This window comes from Ogataea angusta (genome assembly GCF_019207475.1).
Source record: "Ogataea angusta isolate 61-244 chromosome Unknown 61-244_NODE_8_length_553539_cov_90.782090, whole genome shotgun sequence".
Taxonomy (NCBI): Eukaryota; Fungi; Ascomycota; class Pichiomycetes; order Pichiales; family Pichiaceae; genus Ogataea; species Ogataea angusta.
Window position 1 is genome coordinate 396,022 of NW_025065222.1, and position 13,178 is coordinate 409,199.

General features: G+C 45.1%; 6 protein-coding genes across 6 annotated transcripts; 3 read left to right on the plus strand and 3 right to left on the minus strand.

Moving 5' to 3' along the window:
• Positions 1–30: 30 nt before the first annotated feature.
• On the minus strand, positions 31–1,425 carry KL928_004070 (uncharacterized protein; the record flags this gene model as incomplete). Its single annotated transcript, XM_043204728.1, has 1 exon — positions 31–1,425. The coding sequence occupies one exon, from the start codon at positions 1,423–1,425 to the stop codon at positions 31–33; it is 1,395 nt and encodes a 464-aa protein (XP_043058764.1).
• Positions 1,426–1,695: 270 nt separating this feature from the next.
• Positions 1,696–3,237, plus strand: KL928_004071 (uncharacterized protein; the record flags this gene model as incomplete). Its single annotated transcript, XM_043204729.1, has 1 exon — positions 1,696–3,237. The coding sequence occupies one exon, from the start codon at positions 1,696–1,698 to the stop codon at positions 3,235–3,237; it is 1,542 nt and encodes a 513-aa protein (XP_043058765.1).
• Positions 3,238–3,372: 135 nt separating this feature from the next.
• On the plus strand, positions 3,373–4,254 carry KL928_004072 (uncharacterized protein; the record flags this gene model as incomplete). Its single annotated transcript, XM_043204730.1, has 1 exon — positions 3,373–4,254. The coding sequence occupies one exon, from the start codon at positions 3,373–3,375 to the stop codon at positions 4,252–4,254; it is 882 nt and encodes a 293-aa protein (XP_043058766.1).
• A 2-nt stretch (positions 4,255–4,256) lies between these two features.
• KL928_004073 (uncharacterized protein) lies at positions 4,257–5,366 on the minus strand (the record flags this gene model as incomplete). The annotated part of the gene is made up of 1 exon (XM_043204731.1): positions 4,257–5,366. One exon carries the CDS (start codon positions 5,364–5,366, stop codon positions 4,257–4,259), a length of 1,110 nt encoding a protein of 369 aa, XP_043058767.1.
• Positions 5,367–5,449: 83 nt separating this feature from the next.
• Positions 5,450–6,520, plus strand: KL928_004074 (uncharacterized protein; the record flags this gene model as incomplete). The annotated part of the gene is made up of 1 exon (XM_043204732.1): positions 5,450–6,520. The coding sequence occupies one exon, from the start codon at positions 5,450–5,452 to the stop codon at positions 6,518–6,520; it is 1,071 nt and encodes a 356-aa protein (XP_043058768.1).
• Positions 6,521–6,522: 2 nt separating this feature from the next.
• KL928_004075 (uncharacterized protein) lies at positions 6,523–12,927 on the minus strand (the record flags this gene model as incomplete). Its single annotated transcript, XM_043204733.1, has 1 exon — positions 6,523–12,927. One exon carries the CDS (start codon positions 12,925–12,927, stop codon positions 6,523–6,525), a length of 6,405 nt encoding a protein of 2,134 aa, XP_043058769.1.
• Positions 12,928–13,178: the final 251 nt, after the last annotated feature.

A 13,178-nucleotide genomic window follows, 5' to 3' on the forward strand; every position in this document is an offset into this window, starting at 1 on the left:
CCCTTTTGGATATTGGAAAAGTGTTGAGGTTCACACAAGCATCCAAACAGTGAGCGCAATCAAAATGGCCAAAACAATTCCTGTAATAATTCCGGCCCCAACACGATCCTTCGATTTGATACTCATGGAGTTGGCATTCAAAGAGTCATCATCAGCACTGGTACCCGCCTCGTTGTCTATGGACGACGAACCACCTCCACTGGCAGAGCTTGTGTCGTTCGTACGGTGTCCGCCGTAGTAAGAATATGGAGCGTCGTGCTCATCTATGAGCAGATTTTGCATCACTTCGAGGGCAGAGATTTGTTCACCGAGACCGTACCAACCGTCCCATCCTCCGTACGCCCAATTCATACCACATGTGTGTCCATCACTTCCTCCGCTACAGGACTCAGCTGCTCCTTTAGCAGAGGCAGTGATAATGTCCATGATCTTGTCATGGTAATCAGGAACCAGCTTGGCCGTTACTCCAAGCATACGACTGAACACCGACTTGAACGATCTTTGGTCATTGTTGCAAGTTCCTGATTCTTGACATTGGCGCTCATAAATGATCGAATTGTTGAGGAAAGTTGCCGAGATCCCTTCGTAAAATCTTCCAACTTCAGTCAACCAGGTTTCGTCCTCAGTATAATTGTACATGTACGCACAGCCACCAATCAACATACCATAGTTATAGGTCCACTCCGATTTGGACAGGGTAGAACAGTTATCGGTTCCAATTTTTGCTCCATCGTACACTTGGTAGCCATCTCCGTTCAAGGTGATGAAATTCACATCTCTGAGCCAATTGTAAACGGTCTCTGCCGTGTCGGCATAAGTATCGTTGGACGTGTATCTGGCTATTCTCGCAGCGATGTTGAACAGACCAGCATTGGACACAGAGTTCTTGTAATCGTAACCTGTGTTCCATGTGAAAATTTGCCATCTTAAACCTCCACCACAGTTACTGGTATCCCATCTGGCCCACATGGTGTTGTACACTGCTTGGGCCAGTCCCATCCAAGAAACGTCCTCATATTCTCCAGAAGGGTTGGTGAAGTTTCTCTCAGCAGCCTGGAGAGCCGCGAGTCCCCAGAATGCTTGATCGTCGTTACCTTCAGTTGCAGTCTGATTTGAAGGCATGTAATCTTTATCAGCACCAATTTGGGCTAGTAAGGCGTCGTAGATGATGGTCTCGTAAGTATCATTTTCGCAAAAGTACCATGTGTCAATCATACCACCAAAAACTTCTCCAGCAAGCCACCAATAGTAAGGAGCTTGGAACATACCCACGGTTCCTCCGTAGCGGATTCCTTCGTAGTAATCCATAATACCATCCATGATCAAAGTGGCTGCATCACAAACAGAATCCTGTGAAGTGGTGTCCAGATCGAGTCCTTTTACGGAGCTCAAGAGGAGATACGTTAAGAACGATAACCAAATCATGTTTGTAGCGATCGACTTTAGACTGCGAAAATCGTTCTAAAGAGACACTTATTTTTTTTGTTTGGATCAAAAAACAGATCTTTTTTTAGAATCTACGCAGACACGCAACGGTCGACAAGCCAGTCGACGGCGGGGTGGGAATTTTATTAATCTTATCAAAAGAGGCAAATAATTAAGGGATAGCAAGGTTTTTAAGCTTTTGGGTTGACGTGATAATTAGGGCTCGGTTTGACGGAATAGGCTTGGATAGGGACTTGGGATCGGTGTTTTATGGGTTCTAATATGAATAACGGGCTGTTTTCAGGTATCAACATTGCCGTCAAGGCGACAATTATCGGTGATGGTATATCACGGAAGCTCGTTTTTACCACTGACAGAAACAAATTGCTGTCCAAGGAACAGATCATTAGAGAAATCTGCACTCACGCAACGGCACCTCAACTGAAGAGCACATTAGCCTCTTGTTCTACAGAGAACATTCAGCTGCAAAGGAAGAGTAAGAAATCAGGCCGTTATGTGGAACTTGCCTCCGTTGAAGATTTTTCCAGTTTGAAGAGGAGCCTGACTGTGAAGAGCCACCTGAAACTGAACGTGTTCATCAAGTCCGCCGCTACTGAGGAAAAAGAAGGTATTGATTACACTGCAGAGGTCCAGAAAATCCTGAAACGCATTGAGGATTTATTTAGCAGCAACGACAACAGAAATCTTAAAAATCTAAGCAACTCGATCTCCGACAATTTGAGCAACTTGGACATCCTCAAGTTCTTGGGAAGCTTGGTGGACACCAACTTTTCCAAAATCATTTTGAAGATGAATGAGCCTTCCAAGAGTTCTGAATTCAAGTCGGCCTACAGAAATGTTTTTTGTGACGGATGCGACGCTCACATTACTGAAACCAGGTACAAATGTACTCAGTGTGCAAACTTCGACCTATGTTCAAATTGCGAGGCCAAAAACGTGGAGGTCAACGGCCACACGAGCCAGCATCAGTTACTGAAAATAGACCTAGCTGGCCAATCAGGTTCGATTCCAGTCAATGAGACGCTATCCAGGATGGACATGGACACCATGTCTCCACTGCTATCAATTGAATCAGCTCATGTTTACGACAAGAACGTTTCAGACGAGCTATTGGATTTGGGAGCAAACAACGGCGAGAAGCTAAAAGAGCTGACTTTCAAGTGCACCCAATTCGATTCTCTTTTAGAGATGGTGGATGCTCCTGAAGATGGAAAGGTCCCTCTGCTTGTCCAGCTGATTGAGGATCACAATATGATGAAGAATTACAACGCAGGCACTAAAGCCATCGAGGTTTCTTGCGCGAAGCAGAATTCGAGAATTTTTCAGCTGGCACTCACCAATCGCCTCTCGCGCGATATCTTGAGACCAGAGCTCAGAACATCTGTTGGAGAGGTCAAGAAGACATACATGATTACCCCAAATGTGTTCAAGAATGGAAGTACTCGGTATCTGATGCTCGATACTGCAGACTGGGGTGATCTGTTTTCCAGCACTGATTCGATCTTGAACGGCACTCTAGCGTTCAACCTAGAAGTTTGGGAGGATCAAGCACTTGTCGCAAAAGGTGGCTTAGATTTTAACTCCGGAAATGCCCTGTCTTTGCTTGTTGGTGTCAGCGATCCGAAATCCGTGCCTAGGGAACATTTGGAGGAAACCGGTAGCACTTTAAAAGAGTCGGAGCCGGAGTTCGTTATGGTGGACGGAGATCTTTCTGACTCGTGTCAATCGGCAGACGATAATTCATTGATGGATGAGTACGACATCCTTTCTTCAGCGGACTGTGAAGACTAAGCCCGTATATTTTTTGTGTGGCTTTTGCTGGAATTCGGTGTTTTCCATAATCGAAAAAGCCGGAGATCAGAACGATAAGAAATTATTTTTCTTTTAAATATACAGGGCGAGTAGGATAATGAAGAAATCGACATAATGTTTGTGCTCAAGAAGTTTCTCAATAGCTCCGACGCAGCAATCGAGGCAGTCTCCAAGATCGTGCCTGTGTCAACCGAACCCGCAACTTGCGATGCTTCCGAGTGTCACACCCGTTACTCTGCCTCTTGTTTCAAACTCTCGCCCGCTGCCGTCTCTACGCCACTTTGGGAGAGTGCCAAAGCTCCGGAATTGCATCTTTTGGTATCGACGGGTAAAACTGACTGGAGTCACGATGCGTTCGATGCCCCGAACACCGTTTTGAATAAAATCTCTCAAACCGTCAATGGCGTAATATCCAAGGAATTCAATATCTCCACGAAAATCAACACTACTTCCTTGGCTCTGAATCCTGATGATTTCGAGGCGTACAGCAAACAGGAGAAATGTGACGTACTACTCATGCCATACTTTGTGTGGTGCAAGGGGATCACCATAGAAAATTGTGAAACTGTCCTGAAAGATTTACTTAGTGCATTCGTCAATCAACAACCTCTCCCAGAATCTTTGCATGGTTGCACTATTGAGAGAGACTACAGTAAGTCGTACATTCTGCTCTGTTCACACCGTACAAGAGATAAAAAGTGTGGCATTACGGCTCCTATCATGAAGAAAGAATTTGATTCCCAGCTGCGTGAGCTTGAGCTATATCGAGATCCCGGAGATGACAGACCTGGTGGAGTTCCAGTGATCTTTGTGAATCATGTGGGAGGCCACAAGTTTGCTGCCAATGTGCTTATTTATAATCGTGAGGGAGAATTTGTGTGGTTTGGGCGGTGTACTCCCCTTAACGTCAAGCCAATTTTACAAGAAACGATTGGCAAAGGAAAAGTATTCCCGGAGCTGGTGAGAAATGCTCGCAAGTATGCTGTCACGTGGTGATCTTATTTATATGTATTTGGTGTAATACAGCTGTTGAAGTATCTCAAAATGTTTAGTCTGAAAAGTGCCGAGTCTCTGGCCTCAGGAGCAAGATTTTCGCTCAGCATTTTCTCCAGTCTTGTTATCTCGCGGGGAATGAAGTCGTAAGGGCCGTTAACAAGACTGTTGATGAGCTTGGTGTAATATCTGATTTCTTTGGCGTATTTGTTTTCTTTTTTGAGATCGTTAAGTGCTTCTGTCACTTTATTAGCTAGCTTCACGCGCTCTTGTTTTGCAGAGCCAACAAATTTGGACACAAGGTCGTCCAAGGAGTGTAGTAGGCCAGCATCCGGATGAAGGCCGCCATCCTCGGCTCTTGTGGTACCAGCTCGCTCGTTGACAAACTCAACGAATTCAGAAAGAGTTCTTGGAGCTTCATAAATTTCTGCATTTTGCAAGTCTCCATTTTTGATGTAGAGCAAGGTTGGGAACGAGCGAATCTGAAATTTATCCTTGATCCACTCCGATGGCTCAGGATCCGTGACCTGGACTTGTCCAATGACAACAATATCGCTGTCCCCCTGGTAAATTTCTGCAAGTTTCTGCCAAGTTGGCTTGAGTTTCTTGCAATGGCCACACCAGTCTGCTGTGACAGCAATGAAGGCATCTTTGCCCTCAACAACATCCTCAATGTTCAAATCGTTTAGTTTAGCCACTAGAGAAGGCGCAGAGCTAGGAGAGTTAACTCCGGTGTGGGCAGAAATGAAGTTGGTGAGGGACTCCACAGATCTTGCGCCCTCAAACTCTATTGGATGTTGAACGTCATCCTTCTTGAACAATTTTATGGTCGGGTACCCATTGATCCCATACTGCTTGCCCACCTTTTGGTGTTTGTCGGCGTTAATACGAGCGATTTGTACATTTGGCTCTTTTTCGTAAGCAGTTGCCAACTCCTCCCAGACAGGTTCTAGCTTGGAACAATGACTGCACCACGAGGCATAGAACTTCACCAGCGTGTTTTTGTCTGAGTTCAGCACCACGTCATTGAAGTTGGATGCATCCAGCTCCAGCACGGAAGCAAGAGTCGTTGTGAGAAACAGGAAAATCGCAAGTCTAAGTGTCGAGACAAACATTACGAATCAACGTTTGATTTGGGCTGTGCTAGAAAATAAATAAATTTCAAGTATTTTTTATCATGCCCTCCAGGACGTCTAATATGTGCGAGCGCTGCGAGGCCAGCAAGGCCGTGATGCGTCGGCCCAAAAACTTACAGAAACTGTGCAAAGAGTGCTTTTTTCATGTTTTCGAGACAGAAATCCATCTCACCATAGAGAAAGAAAAACTGTTCTATCCGGGAGAGAAAGTGGCTATAGGGGCTTCTGGAGGAAAAGATTCCACGGTTTTGGCTTCAATACTCAAAACGTTGAACGAAAGATACAACTATAGAGTTCATTTGGTGCTTCTCAGCATTGATGAGGGTATCGTTGGATACAGAGACGACTCTCTCGCAACAGTGAAGAGAAACCAGCAGCAGTACGAAATGCCCTTAGAGATCGTCTCTTACAAAGACTTGTACAATTGGACGATGGATGAGATTGTGTCATGTTCAGGAATGAAGTCGTCGTGCACATACTGCGGTGTACTAAGACGACAGGCCCTGGATAGAGGAGCAATGAAGCTTGGCATTAATCATGTGGTGACGGGCCACAACGCAGACGATATGGCAGAAACAGTGCTCATGAACTTACTTAGGGGAGATACCGCGCGCTTGGAGAGCTCCACAAACATCACGACGAAGTCCACAGGATCGCCGATCAAGAGATCGAAACCGTTCAAATACTGCTACCAAAAGGAAATCGTTCTCTACGCTCACTATAAGAAACTCGACTATTTCAGCACAGAGTGCACCTACGCGCCAGAAGCGTTCAGAGGGACTGCTAGAGTGCTGATGAAAAATCTCGAAAGCGTGCGGCCATCTTGCATTCTGGATATCATCTACTCGGGAGAGCATTTCAAATTGAAGCAGAGGAAGAAAAGGCCCGGACCTCAAAAACCTGCTATCCAAGGCCAAGAAACTGAGATCCGCTCGGACGGGTCCGTGTCACTACAAAACGACGGAAATCGTTGCGAAAAGTGCGGATATCTTTCTACCAACAAAATATGCAAGGCTTGTTTATTACTTCAAGGTTTAGAATCAAGCAGGGCAAAATTGGCTATTGCGGCGGAGGCAGTTCCAAAAGTGGAGGAAGATCAACTTCAGCATAGATTACAGCATCTCTCTTTTTAGAACTATAAATAATACGATTTTCCCGAAACACCCTCGAGTTCCTCCAGTTGATCATCAGTAAAGAATTTTGAGTCAATGTGCCAGGTATCTTGACGGTTCTTCTTGAACTTTGACAGAATGCTTTTGGCGGTTCTCGAGATGACACCCTCGTAACTAGAACACCTTCCTGCCACCAGCCATAGGATATTTGGCAGCCATTTCGGAGGAGGCGAAGTGTATGGGAATGCGTTTAGTAGGGCTCCCAAACCTAGTGTGGCACCGTGAACTAGATTAAGTTCGTCAGAAGTCAACTTCTTACCCTTCACACGACGGTGCGTGTTGATGATTTTTGTAAACTTGAAAATGTAACTTTCAATCAGCGGTTGCATCTCGAAAGACATGGAACCATGCACAATAGCAGAGAACACAGCCGCGGCCTGTTCCTTCACGGATACAGGATTTGAGTACAAAAATGAGACAACCTTCTCAATCAGCAGAGCCCTTTGATCAGAGGTGATGGTCAGGTACCGAACTGTGTAGTAGCTCTGAACGATTGTCAGCAAGTGCTCTTTTTGCACCATGTTTGGATGCTCCAAACCAAAATCGTTCACAATTAGATCAATGAACATCTTGGTCTGTTCTTCGTCATAGCGGATGGAGGCAATCAAGAAATACATCACATTTGTGTTCAGATGCGCCAATTGACACACATCTTTCATGGTATCGAGCTCAAAAAGATGAGGCAGAATGTAGTCTTTGAGATATGGAACAAGCAGAACTCCATAAGAAGTTTTCAAAATATACAGCAGCAGTGTATGAAGCCCACGAACGTGGAACATGTACTCTGAGTCCACGATTTCCTGAGTGGAAAGACCTTTGATCGTGGTACTTAATTGTTTCACCCTGTTGAGATATGAAGTCAGACACTCAGCAAACACAGGAGGCGTCTCGAAGGGTAAGAGACCCATTCCATTCGGATTCTCGTGAGAAGCTTCGAGCAGTCTTTCTTTATTGCTGAACAGTTTAATGGAAGTGTATGATAATGCATCAAAAAGGATAGCAGCAGATCTTTCAGATACAATCTGGTATGGGTGCGATAGCGAGCCGAAAAACCTCCTTGTGACTCCATCAAAGTCGTGGTAGCGGTTCAACGCTGAAGACATGTACGACTTGAGGAATCCGATTCTGGACGAAATATTGAAGGGGGAAGTGTCACCCGATAGAGGAACCTCAAAGTCGCATATGACAGACACAACTTTAGGGGCCCGACGGCAATCAAAATGAGCAGGGAGCCACCAGCAAAACACTTTCCAGATTTTGTGCGTGGATTGAGTGATGCCGGTCTTGAAAATCTCAGCCAGCTTCGCAGAGATTGCCTCATCAGTTTCCTCCAAGTGTTTAGAGTTGTATTTGTTGGCTAGCAGCAGAGAACAATACACTTCACTTAGTGCCACATGAGATTGTTTCTCCTCTTTGTTGTAGATCTCATCACAAATTTCAAGCCATTCTGAGTATTTCATGTAGGGAGTGTAGCCATACGAAGAGATGAGGATAATCAAGTAGAAGAAGTAAACCAGATCGGGCTGAAACTCTGCGTTAGCTTCTCCTTCATCCATGTGCAACTTCACTATTTCCAGGATCCATTGTTTAGTGACCAGCCGGCCAAAGGCTTTGATTGTCTCAGAGTCTTGTGATGTAAGGTTCAGCGATTCGACAGATTCATTTTTGACAACCTCCATCTCATCGTTCCAGCACAAAGTGGATATCCATAGCTTGTTATCGATGAAGAACCGTGGATTTGCGAAATTTGACATTTCCTTGAAAAACTCATCTGGCTGGTCGATGCCAATAACATCGGAAATTGCGCACACGTTGGCCAAACGGAATGAGGGAGAGAAAAACTGTTTTAAGTCATAATTTATGGCAGCCCTTGTTCGTGTTGCATCGAGAATAGAAGATAGCCAGAGAACGCAGTCTTCGGTGATCTCTGGATGAACTCCGTTGATCGACTTCCCAAGAAGAACAAGGATCTCACTGTCCAAAGGTATTTCAAGGTTGGACTGCACGTCAGCTAACAACTCTAAGACCTTGAGTCTAAATTTCCAATGGAGATCCGCTTGAGAACGCTTAAGCACGGAGAGCTCTAAACGTATAAGACGGTCCATAATCAAATGTCTCTTGCGATCCTTGGCACACTTTAAAGCTTTAACCTGAAGTGAAACTGTTGACGAGGCCGGTTTTATGGAATCAACCAGGCTATGATCGATCATGCAGACAACACTTGGGACCAAAATATGGTCTTTCATGGAACCATACAGCTTCATTGCCAGCGAGTTGACCTCTGAGTCATTGACTTCCAAAGAACGAGCCAGAAGATCTTCATACTTTCCGAAATTGTGTAGGCTTCTTTCGGCAAACCCTTTGAACTTCTTAACCAGGAAAAACCTCATCACATTCTTGAGCCTCTCTCTGTCTTCATTCAGCAAAGCCACTTCCCACTCTTTGAAGATACCATAAACGAGATTTGTACAGTTCAAAATCTTGTTGAGTGCGGAACCTAGAACCATGGTAGCATTCTGTGCAGTTTCGTTGTACCTGCTAGCAGCCAGGGAAACAAGATCCTTGATCAACAGCTTGTCCGTGTTCCCTGGTAGCCTTGACGAGCGCGAGATCGAGAGTCTGTTGCAATGGTAAATAGCCAGACGAGCACCAATGACCGTTCTAGTGTACGGCGAGTTCACATGCGGAATGCTCAGGAGGTCCACTAAATGGATGTGGTCAATAAAAATAGGGTTCTTGGATCCAAAATTACCGCAGTTTTCTAGCCAACATTTGATACAATGGACAACCTGCTGACAAAGTTCAACAGCACCGTCTTGCTGCATTAAGCATTTGACCAGTCCATGTAAGCTTTTACCGATTCTTTCACGGGCACGATGCAGCTTCATGTATGTCGGGTCACAATGATTTGTGAGCTGATCGCGTCCTTCATAGTGGTAGCCAAAACTGTAGAGCACCGGAGGTCTTTCAGTAAGATAGCCAGCTAGGCAATCAGGATCAGACACTGCAGCAGGGGTTACAAGTCCGCTTGGAGACTCAGACTCTGTTGGAGGACTGTTAGGCTCCATATCTGATCTCAAGCGATACTCGCCATCTGTATCCTCCAAAGCTTCTTCATGTGACTCGTGGTCCATATCACCATCCAGTGTCTCTTTCATCAAATCACCCGTAACATCCCTGCCTAGCTCCATTGGTTCTGGAGAATTCTCCATGTCGACGTCAGGCTTCTCATTAGACAATGATACCAGTGAGGCCGAGGATGAAAGAGCACTAGATGAAAGACCATTGAACATCAGTTTGTTGGCGCTGAAAGAGTCCATACTGAAGTTTGGGTCGAACAAAGTGCATATGCCAGCAAGACAGCTTTCTAACAAGTTGACGTTAAACTCAATCCTGTCAGAAACAGCGAGTGAGATTTTCTCGTCCGCATTGAACGCTTGAACAAATTGATCAATCTCAGTAACAGCCAAGGAAGTTGTGAAGTCGAAAAACTCAACAGCCAGATCTACGCTTTTCGGTGAAGGAACATACCAGGAAAAGTCGAGGTGCTCCAAATCGAATCTCGACTTTTCGAATTGGAAACCTCCCCAGCAGCGATCATCTACAGGCCCATTCTTGTCAATCCAAGACTGAGGAATTAGCCTGCGTTCCAAAAGTCTTGTCAATGTGGTGCCTGCGAGGATTGACTCAGGAATTGTAGTAGCAGCAAACGCGGCCTCGCCTCTAAGTTTAATGAGTCTGTTGGAGATCAGATCCCTCATCTCGTTGAAGGTTTCTTCGTTGAGCCCGTTGGCACCAAGCAGAGAGCCAGAAAGGAGTTTAAGATACCATGTCAGCCGAGCATCCTTGGCGAGTATTTCCTGCGTACGTGTGGCACCAGCACCGTGGTCAATTTCCTCATTCACGTGCTCCACCAAGAACTGATAGAATCTTGGAAACTGATTCCTTGGATCTCTTCTGATGATGAGTTCAATGATATTGAAAAATACGATGGCAACCGCATGCTGAACATTGTTGCTGATATATTCGTAGAAAGAGTCGGCTAGAATATTGTACATCTCGTCAGACAGTGACTCGACCAATGAATCAAAAGTTTGTGAGATGTAAACACTTGCGCGCGTTTCCACTTGTCCATCATCCTCCAGACTGGGTGAAAACTCCAGATACTTGTAACATTTCTCAGCAAACTGTCTGATAAAATCTCCAAATGAGGATGAGCTCGATTTGAGAGCTTCCAGCTCAATGTCAGGATCAAAAACAAAATGGTCAGGGATATCTTCACCATAATATAGTTGGCGTGGTGCACCTCTGTAGTACTTTGCCTCCAAATATGCCAGGTGCTGCGTTGTGAAATCTAGTGCCACAAGCCCTCCGTCGCCTTGACCCTGACTCATATCCGAGAGGGGCACAACAGCAGCAACGGATTTAATAAATTCCAAAGTGAGGATTGTTTTCTCCGGGTCATTGGAGTCGATACCAGGAACCAGCATGGATAAAAGTCTTGGGATGTGGACACGGTAAACTTGTAATTGAGCCATGTACCTTACCAAAACTGTCAGCTCATGAAGAACCACATTGATCCTGTGTGTAGAATTGACAGACTCAAAAGAGCTATAAATGTCCAGTAGAACGTCGTCCAGGATTTTCTTTGGGTTGATGAAGGCTAGGATTTCCAAAGCAGTAATATATCTCTTTCTTTGCGAAACAGACTTCGATTGGACTCCAAAGTGTATTAGTGGCAAGAGCATGTCGATAAATTGCTCCGTAATCTGAGGCGAGAGTTTAACATCCGTTGGAAGTCTAGAATAGTCGTCCAAGTATGAGTATCTGAGCGATTTGTCGTCATTTTCCTCCAGCAGTCGGATGTGGTACACAACGACCATTCTCTTGACAGCCTGGGACAAAAGGACGGACCATCCACCCGAGTTTGAGGGGTGCACCAAAGTATGCAGAGCTCCCCAAAATGTTTTGAGCAAGTCCATGATACCATCCTTTTCGAGCGCATGTTTGGAGGTCATAGAGTTGATGATCATCTCTATCAAGAGCTTAATGTACTGTGAATTCCTTTCATCTTTTCGAAATGATCTGGAGGTTAATAACAATTGGTTCATGATGAACTTAAATTGTTCCTCGGTGAATATACCATACTTTCCCATGACAACGAGACTGGGGTCGCTAGATTGAACCTTTAACACCTTGTCTGATATATTGGCAATAACATTCAACAGAGAGGTAATTTCTGGAGTGAGACGTTGAGATGTCCAACACGAAAAGAAAAACGGCAAGTAGTGTCTTATATCCCTTTCGTCGTAGACGACAGACCCCCCTTTGAGGACAGGCTTCTTGAGCACAATTGGCACTAGTACCGCCATTTGAACAAACGAAATGGAAACTGACTGGTTATTGTACCTCGACATGATCTTCTCCATGATCTGAGGGACGCTATCCTCGTCGAAGAAAATGTTGACCTTACCGGCAAACTTGACCAAGTGACCAAACCTGCGGTCGTCACTAAAATGAGACGAGCCACTTGCATCAGGCATGATACTGTTGAGTTCCTCATATAACGGTTTCCAATCCAGGCGGAGACCCCTTTCGTACAGAACATCTTTCTCTTTCAGTAGAAGAAAAACAACATTCACATAAAACGGTATGTTGATCTCCTGTCCACGAGAAAGAATCACGGCGTAGAAAACCTTGACCAGGGCAGTGTTGAGAGCCACAGGAATTACAAGGCCCATCCTCAGTAGGTTTTTCAATTCTTTTGTCCAATGCTTGAGGCTGATAATAGCCGCAGATTTGATGTGCACATTCGGCACCGGAGTTGATGCGAACTGTTCGCCTTCCGCGTCAGAAGGATAGCTTTCATCGTAATCCTCGTAAAACTCATCTTCATCGCTCTCTGCATCTTCGCGCTCGCTTTCAGTTTGGTTCAAAGTCTCATAGCATTCTTCTTCGTGCTCCGTCGCCTCATCGTTGGTGCTTTGGCTAAGTAATACCGATTTTGCTTTCTCAAGATCGGAGACACTGATGCTAAGATTTCCCTTGAGATCTTCGCTCTCAATGGCAATGTACAAATGCTTCACAATGTGGCTCAGATATTGATACTGATCTCTAATGCTTTCTGTCTTGTATGGGAGCAGCTTTTTTGGGTTGAGATCTTTCTCAACTCTAGTAGCAAAGAAAGGCGAGTTTTCATCCAACTGAAGCCTCATGGTCTCGTCGTCGTCGTAAGGAACGTCCAGACCATAACTAATGAGTGTTTCTGTCTCCTCAGATGTCTCGTACGGCTTGGAAAGTCCTGAAACGCTTGCATTCTTCCGGCTGTCAGGAAACACGTGGTGCAGAGAGGAGTTCACGCGAGTCATGTTGGATGCTGACACAGATCGTGAAAGGGGAGAACTTGCACGAGGAGAGTTCATCAAATAACTCCTTATTTTACTATAGTCTGCCATTTTGCAAGCTATACTTTGTGGTATCGAGCAATTGATGAGCAGAAAAAACAGAGTAAGTCCAGAGCTAGCAACTAGTCACCTTATGAACGTCAATTGCGCAAGAACACTTTTTGAGCTTGAGTAGCTGGTGATCCCTGATACCTTAAACGGCGAAAAAAAATCGC